Source organism: Poromitra crassiceps, assembly GCF_964638095.1.
Source record: "Poromitra crassiceps genome assembly, chromosome: 2".
NCBI classification, from domain to species: domain Eukaryota; kingdom Metazoa; phylum Chordata; class Actinopteri; order Beryciformes; family Melamphaidae; genus Poromitra; species Poromitra crassiceps.
The window spans coordinates 85,313,464-85,329,844 of record NC_139624.1 but is presented as its reverse complement, the minus strand read 5'-3'; the positions used below and the strand labels follow the sequence as shown (position 1 = coordinate 85,329,844).

The window sequence follows — 16,381 nt, the reverse complement described above, 5'->3', positions numbered from 1 at the left end:
GAATCTATTCAGTTTATACAGTAAATATGTGTTATGTTGACACAATATTTGTTGCTACTTACCAACCCTAATTTTAGAGATGTTTATTTATTCATAGTATTCGCATGTCACATGCATTGACAGTCACATGTCTATTTCCTCCCAATATGGCGCTTTATGATACACACAGCTCATTGCTCATTGGCTGTTGTGTGTGTGTGTGTGTGTGTGTGTGTGTGTGTGTGTGTGTGTGTGTGTGTGTGTGTGTGTGTGTGTGTGTGTGTGTGTGTGTGTGTGTGTGTGTGCGTGTGTGTGTGCGCGCGTGCGTGTGTGTGTGTGTGTGTGTGTGTGTGTGTGTGTGTGTGTCATTTGATAATTGATGAATAGAATCACCTGTTATCCTACCACCAGGCCGTGGGTGGCTCATGTATTTATTTTATTTTTTAGATTTCAGGTTTCAAGATAATACTGGGGGGTAACGTTAGTAATGGTGGGGTAGCCTAAGAATATCTGAATTTTAATTATAGGCTCGTAAGTCGTGTTTGAAATCGACAAAACTGGTTGAAAAATAGCAATTTGGGTAAAGTTTACACTGGGGCCGGTGTTCCAGACGAGACAACGTTAGAATAATCGCTTAGCAACCACGACCGTAAACAGGTAGCGGATGTCGTAAAGGATAAAGAGGATGGTGTTGAAAAGAGTCGAGACAGAACCCATTGTGGTCTTGAAGAGGAGTGAGCAAGCAGCCTGAGAGAAGAAAACAGGCAATTCAGTGAGCACAAAGGGACTCATGATAAGCGGACAGATATGGATATTAATGCACAATATACACGGTGTTGTCCATTGTGAAAAGGAGCGCGTCGTCCGGGCGGAAAGGTGCGGTATACGAAGAGTTAAGAACCGACATTACAACTGTTTATTCCAGCAGCTAGCAGGCTAGCTGGCTACATACCCTCGGAGCTGGAAATGGGAAGCCCGTGTGAGTTTGCTTGATCGAGATCTCCGTCGTGTTTTGAATAAGCTCTTCTCCTTTTAGATTGTGATTCAAAGTGTCCGTCGCCCGCGTTGTAGCCAAGTAGCCGCAACTTTGAAGAATGATGTCAACTGAGCGCTAGGCATTTCACTACAGTACTACGGACTCAGAGTGGAGGAAAAAGTCATACAGGTTTGTTTGACACTTGGCTTGTGTGTGTGGATCTGCACTGCCCTGAACTAACCATTTAAATCTGACTGCACGCTGCGACTCGTATCAGTCACCCAGACTTTGTTTTCTGAAGCATTGCCTTGATAAGACGTCAAATCTAAGGAAGAAAAAAAGGGATTTCAAAATTGTCTATAATGTGTAATTTAGCCTCACTTTGATGTACAGTAGAAAAGAATAGAATGCAGCAGCATGCAACGATGCAATGCAAGAGCACAGTGTTTAAGAAAGGTTGAACGTTAGCACATGGTCTTCTTCACAGATGCCACCTACATAACTGTGGCAATGAGTCTAAGGTTACACATCTGAATGGATGAATTCATGTCATGTAAATAGCTAAGTTACAAAGTAGCCCTCTGTTATCAAACATAAAGGCTATGTGAATGATTTGAGCAGAGAGAATGTGCTCTCATCTCTGCATGGCTACTTGGGGGCAGCAACCTGTATCAAATTATAGTCACAATCTTGATGTAGAGGGTGTACATTTGCATTTTGGTTGTTCATTGAAAGTCAATAAAAACGGTCTTGCATTGGTTTCCCTTTGGAACTGTAGTTTAAAAGCAATGTAGCTCAACAGGTTTCTATTTGGTCAACTGATTTTAGATGCATTTTTATTTTTGCTTTGTATTAATCCTCTAATTTGTCACCCTTGTTGGCTGCAAACAGACAGCAAAGATCTGGCTCTGAAAATGAGAAGTCTAATTCACAGTAATTGCCAAATTGATATGACCATGAGATTTCTACAGTCTTAATGATTGCACACAGTTTTCAAACTTCTGGCTCGGCTGATTTTCTTCAGTCCTGCTGTTTGGTCCAGGAAAAGTCTCTAATAAGTTCTAAGGAATTTGCCTTAACAGTTTAATGAATAGAATTGCACACTTCAATTTATTATTATTATTATTATTATTATTATTATTATTATTATTATTATTATTATTATTATTATTTTCTATTAACAGGAGGCTAATAGTGGATTTTTTTTGTGCAAGGTTTGTTGGCAAGGAAACGGATGAAAATAGACTGATTTGCTTGATTTGAATGTTTCCCAGTACTGCATGGGAGAGAATCGTAATGAAATGCTAAAAACTCCCACAGGAGCAGTAGATTTGTTTTTGCATTTTGTTTTTGCTCCAAATTCACCAAATCATATTGGGACAACTTGTTGTACATCAGTGACAATTGGAGTCGTATTAGAATTTACCCACACATGGCTGGCTGGTAATACATTTTATTTTCCTCCACTAGTCTGTAAACACAATTTCTTTTTGTTATAAATGAAGCTCGTTTGACAGCAGTTTTAATCAGTTCAAAGGTAGCCTCACTTGGATGACACATTTGTTTGCGAACATAGATGACACATTTGTTTGTGATAATACTAGCCGGAGATTTAACTGCACAATAACCTTTCAAACTCTGTCAGTGCTACAGCCGGCTCACTCGAAACTGCAACTGTCTGAATGAAACAAAATGAAAATCTTATCAGCTGAAGAATCCAGAGCAACTCCTCCCAGTTGAAGTCTGTCCCACCAGACGACTGCGGCAGTTTGGCGTAAAACGGATAGCATTGATACTCTCATTAAAAACCTGTGAGGTTTGATTTTGGGCCAGCGATGAAGGGACTCATGTTTGTGTGAGGATGCCTCTAATTGGTGCTTATATTCTGAGGACTCAATTTTCCATGAGGCGTGTGAATGTGCCTGTCATTTCTATCTATCCACACTGTCTGTGTGTTTGCTGTACCGAGGCAAGCCGGCTGTGGATGAATGTTTTTGTGATCAAACATTATTGACTCCCTCAGTCGATAACCTTGGCAACAGTAGTCTGAGCTGCACATTTGCAATGGAAGGAAGGGGTTCGGTAGGGAGGCTGGGGCTTCCATTGGTGTGTGTGTCCGTGTCTGTGTCCGTCCGTTCAGAGATGGAGAACAGTTGCTCTGGTTTCTTTCCATTTGTATCATCCCATAGGCAATATCTGAGCATTCCTCTCTCAATTTGCTGTCCCCAGGCTTTAGCTTGCTTACACTGATTTACATTATGGATGTTAATAATTAATCGATTAATCGATAATTAAGAATTTGATCGATCAAACTATATGTTAACCGATTAATTGTCAATGTAGGCTATGTGCTATTTTGTCATTTTTCTTTTCTTTTCTGAAATTGTCTCAACACCACAAGGGCAAAATGTAACTTTCACTGCTCATACAGCGGAAGAAGAAAGCCAAGACACCCAAAATGACAACAGTAATCATTGGAAACATTGTAATACCATGTTGAAATATCTCATGTCCACAAGCACAATGACAGCTAATGCAGGACGTTTAGTTGGTTGATCAACTTGTTGGGTAGGCCTAAAGACAGGTGTAAAACCCTGCATTTTGTATTTTTTATTTTGTATGTCAAAAGCAGTTTTTAATATAATCATTAATTGATCGTTAACCTGACCAATTAATCGATTAAGAAAATGTATAACAAAATTGCATCCCTAATTGACATTGTCTTTCTCTCTGACCACCTCTCTCTTTTCCCTCCCCCTTTTGCCAACTCTATCACTTTACTTTCTCTTTGCACTCGCTTTTGCATTACCAGTGAAATTAATCAAGCATGTTGACGTCTGGCTTGACTTCATTATATCATAATGAAGTTTAGCCTCAGGTGCCGTGGAAAGGAAAGGAAATGGGTTAGCTGGAGAGTTGCCTTGCCCTCGTACCACCATTATCTCAACTCATAGTTTGACACAAGGAGCTGTGGAAAAGCAATATTCAACAAGGACATTTCCTTTTCAAGCTTCGATTTCTTATCCGGTTGACTTTGTCAAAATCGGAGTTTTATAAAAATTAGAATGCTAGAAGATATTAGGATGTCATCTTCTTTCATCTCGACCTTTTGTTATTCTGTTTTAAGCCAACGTGGGGCCCATCATGGCTTCATCCTGTGCCTTTTCTGTCCCAGTAATGAGCTGTTTTGCGGCTCCTAACATCTGCCAAACTTGGAACATTGTGAATGCGAGACTCATCTCCCATGCATGAGGAGTCAGCCGTCCTTTGATTTGCCCTCTTTTCTCTGCCTCTGTGGAAGTGCTCACCACCAGACTTTGTCGACTGAGTAGTAAGGCTGAGAAACTTTCTTACCCCACTTTTGGCAGCCGCTCTGTACGATGAGAGGTAATTTGGCGCTCGTTCTGAACAGGGTTTTTTCCCTTAGTATTGTGCACACGGGGGTAATTTAAAACACACGTTTCTGTGGGCACAATGAGGTTTGTCCAAAAGAAAACACTGCTTTAAATTTCACTGCCCGTCTATTTGGGGCGGGTTCCATCTGTGTTGGAATTGGCTGCATCTGGCTTTAATTTAGAGCTGAAAGTGAACTTTACCCTCACCAATAACCCGAGTAGGCAACCACCATAAACCTCTGTGTAGTGTGTACACAGTCAACGCTTCTCGGTAGGTATATAACTGCATATCCATATTTTAAATAATCTTGAGGGTGGCTTTAGCAATGTGCAGAGATAAAGTAAAATGAATGCTGTTGTAATAATAATAATAATACACAATAAATATTGTGGTCTAGTGGGGAAATTACCCGGGGAAAATAGTCTGTCTCAAATTACTATGCCATCCTTCCAGTGCAGCTGGATGTTGGTGTCCTCCAGCCTATGATAACCCAGTAAATCTCATAGCATTTAAATCCTTCTACCTAGCAGCTAGCTACGTGCTGAACAACAGCACAATGCTTTTCGGGTGTTTATTCAAGGAGGGGTAATCGTTGACAGTTTCACACATTTAATTGTCAATATTTTAAGAATTTCAACGCCTCCCATCTCTCATTAACTGCAGGGAAGGGAAGCCTTGTGTAGATGATGCTGTCACCCCAGCAATTAGTCAAGTCATTCACATCATCCATCCAGGTAACGCTGATAGGTAATTGAGGCCTAGCACTTTCTCTTGAGAGGAAGGAGCTCCTCTGCTCTTAATGCATCTCATTGCTCTGCAGTGTTCAGGGCTTGTTCCAGCTTGCCCCGACTTCCCAGGCTGGCTGAGGTTATGGCCCTCCCTCTTAGCCCAATTCTCCCCATCCTAACCCCCCATATCTGCCCCCCGATCTAACCTGAACCCCCATATCTGCCCCCCCGATATAGTTCCTGGCTGGCAGATCTTTGCTGTCCCAGCCCGTGTCAGATGCTAAATGGCACTTGGAGATCATACAGTCAGTGACGTGGATGTTCACTGTAATAGGAGGCAGACATCCTGATTCTTATCAAAGTTGGTTTTTACATTTTACACTTGCTTTCTTTGCAAGTCTGTTGGAACTGAATACATTTTCATACTCTATTAAATCGCTGTTACCTCTTTTTTTTTTTTTTTTTCATTTTGAGTGGGTGGGGGTTATTTGGTTATTGTTAATATATTTCGCTGGAAATATCTGCCTGGATTTTGCTTGATGAAATACTATTTAGATTGCAAATCTGTAATAGCTTAGTGGTACTTCTTTTGTTTCTGAGATATCGGAGGTTATTTCAGCCATGCAGTCCTCTTGATAATTCATGTGTAAAACCTAAACTTACATTGAGCAGATGGAAAAACCTGCTTTTTCAGGGTGCAAAAGAAAAGAGAACTGTTGCCCCTTAGCTTGGGATCCCCCCCCCCCCCACACACACACACAATCCATTGAAGCTTGATGCTGTATTTTCAGGAAGGAAATTGAAATTTCACAAAAAAAGGAAGAAACAAAGATATACCTAGCCTACCGGTATATCTTTTAATACTGAATAAAATTTCCTAAGAGAAAAATTGTATCACCATTTTAAGTTAGAATGTAACTTATTTCTGTTGGTCTCCCAACCCCAGTCATATTTACATTACATATTTTTCTAGAAATAGTTGTGCAATTCTGTGGTGAAAAACACATACTGAAGCTGTACTTCCCCCTATGTGGGTATGTTATATTTTTACATTAGTGACACGACTGGCCTGATCTCCTGGGGGAGGTGTGAGGCAGGAAGTCATGTATACAGCTTCTTATCTTGGCCCTTGTCACACTCTGCAGCCACCCATCTCTCTCTTGGCCTCCTCCAGCTCTGTGCTTTGCCACCTCTCTCTCCCTTGGCCTCCTCCAGCCCTGTGCTTTGCCACCTCTCTCTCTTGGCCTCCTCCAGCCCTGTGCTTTGCCACCTCTCTCTCCCTTGGCCTCCTCCAGCCCTGTGCTTTGCCACCTCTCTCTCTCTTGGCCTCCTCCAGCCCTGTGCTTTGCTACCTCTCTCTCTCTCTTGCCCTCCTCCAGCCCTGTGCTTTGCCACCTCTCTCTCCCTTGGCCTCCTCCAGCCCCGTGCTTTGCCACCTCTCTCTCCCTTGGCCTCCTCCAGCCCTGTGCTTTGCCACCTCTCTCTCTCTTGCCCTCCTCCAGCCCTGTGCTTTGCCACCCATCTCTCTCTTGGCCTCCTCCAGCCCTGTGCTTTGCCACCTCTCTCTCCCATGGCCTCCTCCAGCCCTGTGCTTTGCCACATCTCTCTCTTGGCCTCCTCCAGCCCTGTGCTTTGCCACCTCTCTCTCTCTTGGCCTCTTCCAGCCCTGTGCTTTGCCACCTCTCTCTCTCTTGGCCTCCTCCAGCCCCGTGCTTTGCCACATCTCTCTCTTGGCCTCCTCCAGCCCCGTGCTTTGCCACCTCTCTCTCCCTTGGCCTCCTCCAGCCCTGTGCTTTGTCACCTCTCTCTCCCTTGGCCTCCTCCAGCCCCGTGCTTTGCCACCTCTCTCTCCCTTGGCCTCCTCCAGCCCTGTGCTTTGCCACCTCTCTCTCCCTTGGCCTCCTCCAGCCCTGTGCTTTGCCACATCTCTCTCTTGCCCTCCTCCAGCCCTGTGCTTTGCCACCCATCTTTCTCTTGGCCTCCTCCAGCCCTGTGCTTTGCCACCTCTCTCTCTCTTGCCCTCCTCCAGCCCTGTGCTTTGCCACCCATCTTTCTCTTGGCCTCCTCCAGCCCTGTGCTTTGCCACCTCTCTCTCTCTTGCCCTCCTCCAGCCCTGTGCTTTGCCACATCTCTCTCTTGGCCTCCTCCAGCCCTGTGCTTTGCCACATCTCTCCCTTGGCCTCCTCCAGCCCTGTGCTTTGCCACATCTCTCTCTTGGCCTCCTCCAGCCCTGTGCTTTGCCACCTCTATCTCTCTCTTGGCCTCCTCCAGCCCCGTGCTTTGCCACCTCTCTCTCTCTTGGCCTCCTCCAGCCCTGTGCTTTGCCACCTCTCTCTCTCTTGGCCTCCTCCAGCCCTGTGCTTTGCTACCTCTCTCTCTCTCTTGCCCTCCTCCAGCCCTGTGCTTTGCCACCTCTCTCTCCCTTGGCCTCCTCCAGCCCTGTGCTTTGCCACCTCTCTCTCCCTTGGCCTCCTCCAGCCCTGTGCTTTGCCACATCTCTCTCTTGGCCTCCTCCAGCCCTGTGCTTTGCCACCTCTCTCTCCCTTGGCCTCCTCCAGCCCCGTGCTTTGCCACCTCTCTCTCTCTTGGCCTCCTCCAGCCCTGTGCTTTGCTACCTCTCTCTCTTGCCCTCCTCCAGCCCTGTGCTTTGCCACCTCTCTCTCCCTTGGCCTCCTCCAGCCCTGTGCTTTGCCACATCTCTCTCTTGGCCTCCTCCAGCCCTGTGCTTTGCCACCTCTCTCTCCCTTGGCCTCCTCCAGCCCCGTGCTTTGCCACCTCTCTCTCTCTTGCCCTCCTCCAGCCCTGTGCTTTGCCACCTCTCTCTCCCTTGGCCTCCTCCAGCCCTGTGCTTTGCCACCTCTCTCTCTCTTGCCCTCCTCCAGCCCCATGCTTTGCCACCTCTCTCTCCCTTGGCCTCCTCCAGCCCTGTGCTTTGCCACCTCTCTCTCCCTTGGCCTCCTCCAGCCCTGTGCTTTGCCACAACTCTCTCTTGGCCTCCTCCAGCCCTGTGCTTTGCCACATCTCTCCCTTGGCCTCCTCCAGCCCTGTGCTTTGCCACATCTCTCTCTTGGCCTCCTCCAGCCCTGTGCTTTGCCACATCTCTCTCTTGCCCTCCTCCAGCCCTGTGCTTTGCCACCTCTCTCCCTTGGCCTCCTCCAGCCCTGTGCTTTGCCACCTCTCTCTCCCTTGGCCTCCTCCAGCCCTGTGCTTTGCCACCTCTCTCTCCCTTGCCCTCCTCCAGCCCTGTGCTTTGCCACCTCTCTCTCTCTTGCCCTCCTCCAGCCCTGTGCTTTGCCACATCTCTCTCTTGCCCTCCTCCAGCCCCGTGCTTTGCCACCTCTCTCTCTTGCCCTCCTCCAGCCCCGTGCTTTGCCACCTCTCTCTCTTGCCCTCCTCCAGCCCTGTGCTTTGCCACCTCTCTCTCTCTTGCCCTCCTCCAGCCCTGTGCTTTGCCACCTCTCTCTCTCTTGCCCTCCTCCAGCCCTGTGCTTTGCCACCTCTCTCTCTCTTGGCCTCCTCCAGCCCCGTGCTTTGCCACCTCTCTCTCTCTTGCCCTCCTCCAGCCCCGTGCTTTGCCACCTCTCTCTCTCTTGGCCTCCTCCAGCCCCGTGCTTTGCCACCTCTCTCTCTCTTGCCCTCCTCCAGCCCCGTGCTTTGCCACCTCTCAGCCACTTCGATCTGAACGTAAAATGCAAGGGACCCATCGACACGCACACTAATCACACCAGTGTGCCTGCTCGTTAGCCGTGCCCTCTCAAGTCAGCTAGCCTAATAGGCATGTCCTAATGAGCTCTAATGGAGGATGGCCAATTTGCATGGTCAGAGCCATTGTCTCTTTCTCAAAGCCACTTCTGAAGACTCGATGCCAAACAGCTGATCAGGGGTATAACATGGCTCCATCATGGGGGCACTGTGGGGGGGGGGCTTCAAGGCTTTCTGAGAGCATTGCTCTTTCTCTGGCACTGTGGGTCCATACTTGATTCTTACCATCCTCGTCACTGCTGACATCAACCTAACAGATGCATTCACACCATGCCTAGGGAAGAGTTCTCGCCCCTTCCCCCCCCCAACCCCTGATGTTATTTTAGTGATTGCAGCCTTTTTCAAAGAGACAACTTCAAAGCTTGATTAAAACCAAGCAGGGCAACTCTCACTCAGCGTGACTCTCTTCACAATGCAAAGGAAGGTTCTTTGTTTGAAGAGAGAATGAATTGGACTAGATGTTGTGAGCAGTGTTGCTCTATGCAGCGCTTGTTATTTTGCGGTGCATCGGGGGCAAAGTGATGGATGCTCCTCTAGCCACAGAGTGAGGTCCTCTGAGGAATCCTCTCCAGAGTCCAGAGCACTTTATTTATACTGGGAGAGCATGCTGTACGTCGCCTCTTAATTTCATCACTGACACTTTATTCCTCCCTTTTGCGTACTTTTATTTATCATTTTTTGTATATTGGGGTTGTAAGAAGTGATTTCCCAAAGAGAAAGATGGCAAACGGGTGCAGGCAGGTTTATTGCATTGGCTCTGGGCCATCTCGTTTCTGCTCAAAAAGTAATGAATTCTCTCAAATGACCCAAGCAATTCCAATTTGTGAAACAATTTCATATGCCACAGAAAGTGCTTCTTTGTTTTATAGCAGGTATTGCATGCTGGTACTTGGGGGCTTGAAGTTGCAGCAGGCCCGGCGGTGGAACAATTACACCAGCCTTTTTTACTTGTTATCCATGTGACCAAAAGGGCCACATTCAGTGTCTCAACTGTTGTGAAATGTAGCTTTTCCCTGATGTAACGTCTTTCTGTCTTGCTCTCTTCTCTTGCTTCCAGGCCTGCTGGTTCACACTGAGAAGGGAGAACATGACTCACCGGCCCCTGCCAGAGCTTGGCAAGGGGCAGCTGTGCCAACCTCGTCCCTGCCTGCCACTTTAGAAGACACCCCAGTACACCATGACGGAGAGGCATTGAGGTTAGCCTCCTGACCATCATCTCGGTACCCCTCCTCTCCCCTGTCCCCTCCCCATCCTGCCCCAACATGCTGCGCTTCCTGCCTCTCAAACTGGGCCGCCTCTACCGCTGTCTGAAGCTCCTCTTGGTGGTGGGCTTGTTTGTCATCTTGCTGATGAACACCCACAACCTGTTCGCCACCTTCCAGAAGAACGAGCTCACAGACCGACGCTTCATCAACCTTAACAAGTGTCCCGCCTGCTTCGGCACCAGCTGGTGCCGCAAGTTCATGAACGGCCAGGTGTCCTTCGAGACCTGGGGCCGCCTGCGATTCCTCGACGTCTTCAACGTCAAGAATGTTTACTTTGCTCAGTACGGCGAGCCCCGGGAGGGCACCCGCCGCGTGGTGCTCAAACGGCTCGGCTCCAACCAGGAACTGGCCGACATCGACCAGAAAATCTGCAAGAGGGCCACGGGCCGGCCGCGCTGCGACCTCATCCAGGCCATGTACAAGACCGAATTTGCCCGGCTCAACGGGGACGTTCGTCTGCTCACTCCAGAGGTGGTGGAGGGCTGGTCAGACCTGGTGCACTGCCCCTCTCAGAGGCTGCTGGACCGCGTGGTCCGCAGGTACGCCGAGACCAAAGACTCAGGCAGCTTCCTGCTCAAGAACCTCAAGGACACCGAGAGGATGCAGCTGCTCATGACCTTGGCCTTCAACCCAGAGCCGCTTGTGCTACAGGTATTGTGATCTTTTTAATGTCTTTTCCATGTGCATAGATTTCCTGGACAGCTACTATTCATTGCACAATGCACGTGTCCCTAAGTGTTCCACCAAAACAATGGTTCAGGAAGCTTCCAGGTCTTGACAAAGAGCTAGCTGATCTGCAATCTGGGAACCCAGTCTATTTCTGCACGTAAAAATAGACTCTGGGACGGCCGTACATTTTTTTGAGGCTCCCTGTACAGCGCGGATCTTCCACCCGGGACTTCCATTTCCGCGCAGCGGTGCCTTTTAAAAACATACATTCCGTCGCTTTTATTTTGAATGCTAAACGTCAAAATTCTTATATATTCACTAGCGTTCGGGACCGGAACTCTTATATTTACCGGTACAACAAGAGAGCGGCACTGCGTGGAGGCGGACGTCCCGGCCGGAAGATTCAGGCTGTACAGGAAGCCTCAAAAAAAGGTACAGCTGTTCCCAGATTGGCTGATCTGTGACCTGGATTGCCCTTGGATGAGGAAGAGCCTTCAGGAGAATAGGAGTGTCAGTATGAACCAGGCCTGGGTATTCATCGGCCGGTTTCACGGTATACCACGGTTTGAAACCACAGATTTTTCCACCATAACCATTCCGACAGTATCAGCTGTTTTTGGCTGGCACAGCTGCTAGCAGCCTTGCTAGCATGAGCTGCTAGCCGTTAGCTACATGTCAATAAGGTTAGCTGACAGGACTCAAGACACACAGAGGCAGACAGACGCCCCACACACACACACACACACACACTTTTCACCAACAGAAATGTTGCACCACACGGTGAAACGCTGCGTTTAGGAGACGTTGTGCCCAAAATGACATGTGAGACAGAGTAAAAACTAGCTTTAATGCTCGGCGCGGAGCAGGCTCGGCTGTGGCCTGTGTCTGGCTGCTGTCGCTGATAGCTGCATCAAGCTATCTTGGCGTTAACCAGGACGAGACAGGAAGTGGAAGGATTTTGCCTTGAGAATTAAAGCATACTGTAGATTGTGTCACTTTTGAGAAAAATGTGAGAATAATGCTGTCTTGGGCTGTGCAAAGCAACATAAACGGTTAGAGAAGTATAATGGTAGAAAAGTATAATATAATACGTCCAACACACCCTCCAGTCTTCAGAAAAGAATTTAATTTATGTTCGAAATGTCATATAACCCCTAACATACTAACCCACAATGTTACAAATGTTCTATATCATGTTATTTTGTCATTTTAAGATATTTAATGCGTTACTGTAAGTTTCCCTGCTCTGCTGATTAGCCACAGTGTCCCCAGTGTATTTTCTTGACAAATAACCTTATAAGTCCTAAAACTATGCTGTTGGTAAAAACGGGTGCTGACGTCAGACATTATGTTGTCTAACGAGTGACGTGTCAAATACAGTATTTACAGTAAGTACCATCTGCCGTTAGCTAGCCGTTAGCCGCTACATTTGCTAAGTGTTCACCTTGCTCAAAACACGGCGATAGTAACTTTTAACCAGTTCGAGTTACGCTATTCCCACAAAGTCCATCAGCTTCAATATCTGTTGGCCGTTTTGTTGACAATAAGCGATACGTGACGTGCATTGTTACAGCGCGTTCGCATACGTTTTCATCGAACATCAAAGTGAAACGGGTAGGAAAAACTGACTGGAGTGGGGCTTTAAAAAATAATGTGAAACAGTGTTATTTTTTTCCTAAGTTCAAAATCTCATACTGGCTAGGCTTGCCGCGATTTTAGGTGTTACCGGTGTTACACGGTGTTGGGGGATACACCGATTACATAACGTGCCCACCAGTAACACCTTTTGTTTTTATGGAGGAAGAATTGAAAGGAAAACTCCGCAGTTTCAGCGTGCGGCGGTGTAAATTACAAGCGCTCCCTCTCGGCTGCAGTGTGGCTCCGCTGTTATGGTAGACCAGCAACTAATGTTAGTTAACGCTATACATCTTATGAACACAAATGATGCGCTCCTCATACACATGTAGGTAAGACCCTTAGCTAAGCCTGCATGCGTGTGCATACTGTTGTCACTGCGGGCCATCTCTGGAAATGTGCCTTTTTTTCCACAACGAAAAGTCGATGCTAACTTAGCACCAATGCTAACGGGAGGGAGGACTTACCAGCATTCAGTCATTGCCTGCTTACTGCTGCTTGCTGGTATTGTTAATCCCATGTCAGAAAAAGTCTCCAGGTGTGTCGCTAACGTTAGTTTCTTTTGAGAAAGATTGTCTCCACGGGCGTCTGAAAAGTTGTCTCGAGTCAGATGTAGCCATGAGTTGTGATGCAGCCAGTGTTGTATATGACTGTGAGCGTCCATGCTAACGTTAGTACTTTAAACAGCACCAGCGTGCGTCTTGTCTCTATGAACCTACAGAATGGACGGTTAAAGCATAGACTCTTGCTTACTTTAAAACTTGTATTATCAACATACATATAACCTAACGTTCGCTCTAGTCTAGCTGCTATGGATACCCGACTGGTGTCTCACTGTTATTGTTCCCGGGAACAACATGCACTAGTAGGAACTAACATTCCCGGTGTAACTGGTAATACCGGTGAGGTCACGTGCTTATTATTCTCTGTGAAAATGTTCACACCGTGGCATCCCTAATACCGGCCCATGCCTAGGCCTGGGTGTTGGCCAACCAAGCCCGCAGTAAATTACAGGCTGGCAATCCTACTCTTCCTTCCTCTGCCATAGATCTGAGACGAGCCATCACACCCTCCCTAAAGTCTAGGCCCTAGACCCCCTTAAAGGCCCCCTTAAAGTCTAGGCCCTAGACTTTAAGGGGGATGTGATGGCTCGTCTCAGATCTATGGCAGTGTGGCCCTAGACTCTATGGCCACACTGCCATATATCTGAGACGAGCCATCACATCCTCCTTAAAGTCTAGGGCCACACTGCCATAGATCTGAGACGAGCCATCACACCCTCCCTAAAGTCTAGGGCCACACTGCCATAGATCTGCGACAAGCCATCATACCCTCCCTAAAGTCTAGGGGCACACTGCCATAGATCTGCGACAAGCCATCATACCCTCCCTAAAGTCTAGGGGCACACTGCCATAGATCTGCGACACGCTATCACACCCTCCCTAAAGTCTAGGGCCACACTGCCATAGATCTGAGACGAGCCATCACACCCTCCCTAAAGTCTAGGGCCACACTACCATAGATCTGCGACAAGCCATCATACCCTCCCTAAAGTCTAGGGGCACACTGCCATAGATCTGCGACAAGCTATCACACCCTCCCTAAAGTCTAGGGCCACACTGCCATAGATCTGAGACGAGCCATCACACCCTCCCTAAAGTCTAGGGGCACACTGCCATAGATCTGCGACAAGCCATCATACCCTCCCTAAAGTCTAGGGGCACACTGCCATAGATCTGCGACAAGCCATCATACCCTCCCTAAAGTCTAGGGGCACACTGCCATAGATCTGCAACAAGCCATCACACCCTCCCTAAAGTCTAGGGCCACACTGCCATAGATCTGTGACAAGCCATCACACCCTCCCTAAAGTCTAGGGGCACACTGCCATAGATCTGCGACAAGCCATCACACCCTCCCTAAAGTCTAGGGGCACACTGCCATAGATCTGCGACAAGCCATCACACCCTCCCTATAGTCTAGGGCCACACTGCCATATATCTGAGACGAGCCATCATACCCTCCCTATAGTCTAGGGCCACACTGCCATATATCTGAGACGAGCCATCATACCCTCCATAAAGTCTAGGGCCACACTGCCATACAGTATATCTGAGACCAGAGCCATATAATAGAAGAGTTCCGACATCTTCATTCACTCCAATGGACCAGTTTTTTTCCAGGAAGTAGAAAGTGGAACTCTTGAGTAAAAAAAGCAGCACTGTCGAGTTGCAGCAAAATAGACAGTTTGTGTTGTACTTTGAAAGGGTTTTTCATCCCTTGAATCAAATTGTACATTATCAGCTTTATTTTAGCATGCAAAAGCAGCGCGAGACCCATTCCTGGCTGTTCATTGGCTAATGAGTCTCGCATTTTGGTCCTCCGCTGACGCCACTCTCTTACTAGAGGACACTATCTGAGACGAGCCATCATACCCTCCCTAAAGTCTAGGGGCACACTACTACATCTCCCCTATCAAGAGCCCAAATATCCCCCTGCTCAGCATGGAGGAGGCTTTAAGTGCTGTGGCCTCCCAAAAGACGAGAGATTTTGGCTAGCGGCAGTACTGCTGCATATTGAACACTAAACAGTATGTAGGGCAGTTTTGAATTATTCAAGGGTGCATCTGTAAATGGTCCGAGTTGTTGTTATTTTTAGCTCCTGTCTATCATTGGATGTTGGTCATTGCTGGACTTCACCGTACTTAAGGAATTTCTTACAGTGCTGCTCAATGTTATTAGCACTAATATTGTTGATTGTTCTTGAAGTATTTCTTCACGTGCGTGTGTGTGTGTGTGTATTTGAAGGAAACTGGGAAAATCTATATTATTGGCACAAAAATCAAATAATAGCAACACAAATTAAAGTGTTATACATTGACTTAAATCAGCTATGGAAGGTAAATCTCATTGGACTGCAATACTGTGCAAGTTCATGATAAAAAAACGGAATTGTTAAAAATAAAATGTATACTCTATTATTGATGCAATTGGATTTTAATTACATTTCAAAATTAAATATACCCTATCACTCATGCAATTGGGTTTTAGTAATTACTGAGGCCTGAAGTGCCAATAAAATAATTGTTTTGTTCACTGGTGTTGAAAATCCTTTTTACTTGACCTAAATTAGCAAATGGTAAAAGGGTGCTTGCATTTCTCAGCGCTTAATTGTCTTCCTTTGACATCAGGTTATTCTTTCATCCTTTGCGTCAAGGCAGCTGTGATATACAGTACGTATATCACAGTGGCGCTATCCACCTCCTTTTGATTTACAAGCAGCCAATCAATTGCAATTTCAATCCAGCATTGACCATGACTTGTGAGGGGTCAGAGCAACAATGGTTATGGCCTGTGTAGACATTCAATAACTTACGCTGACCTCCAATCCACACACACACACGCACACACACACACACAGGGCCGGACACCTCCAGGCATTTGGGAGGACAAAAGGCGAGATCAACCCTTTAGTCCAGGCGATCTATAAAATCTGATTAGCCTTGTGTGGTCGCTCGCCCTACCCCCTACTCTCTCTCTTCTTTCTTTAGCCTTTCTGTTCTCTCTCTCTCTCTCTTCCGTCTACTCTCTCTCCTTTCTTTAGCCTTCACTGTTCTCTCTCTCTTTTGTCTACTCTCTCTCCTTTCTTTAGCCTTCACTGTTCTCTCTCTTCCGTCTACTCTCTCTTCTTTCTTTAACCTTCTCTCTCTCTCTTCCGTCTGTGTCATCCTCCCCTATTTCTGCCCGTCCCTTGTCTACGCTCCACAAACTCTGTCCAGATAATTCCATCAGTGTTTTAATGCCATTATGCCCCAGTTCAGAGGCTTGGTGAATCATCCCCTTCCCTTTATTGTGCACACAACTACTTGCATCATAACACACACACACACTATGTGCACACAACTACTCGCATCATAACACACATCACACACACACACACAATATGTGCACACAACTCTTCGCATCATAACA

General features: G+C 47.0%; 1 protein-coding gene across 2 annotated transcripts in view; it reads left to right on the top strand.

The window, feature by feature from the left end:
- The first annotated feature begins 721 nt into the window (after nucleotides 1-721).
- The window catches only part of dipk2ab (divergent protein kinase domain 2Ab), a 48,440-nt gene continuing 32,780 nt past the window's right edge, over nucleotides 722-16,381 (top strand). The window contains exons 1-2 of one of the 2 annotated variants that reach the window (XM_083632196.1): nucleotides 722-855; nucleotides 9,899-10,757. In XM_083632196.1, coding sequence (XP_083488322.1) covers nucleotides 10,104-10,757 — 654 coding nt within the window. In that variant the 5' untranslated portion in view covers nucleotides 722-855; nucleotides 9,899-10,103. Of the gene's footprint in view, nucleotides 1,145-9,898; nucleotides 10,758-16,381 lie in introns of both variants that reach the window. The other variant, XM_083632195.1, reaches the window with a different exon arrangement.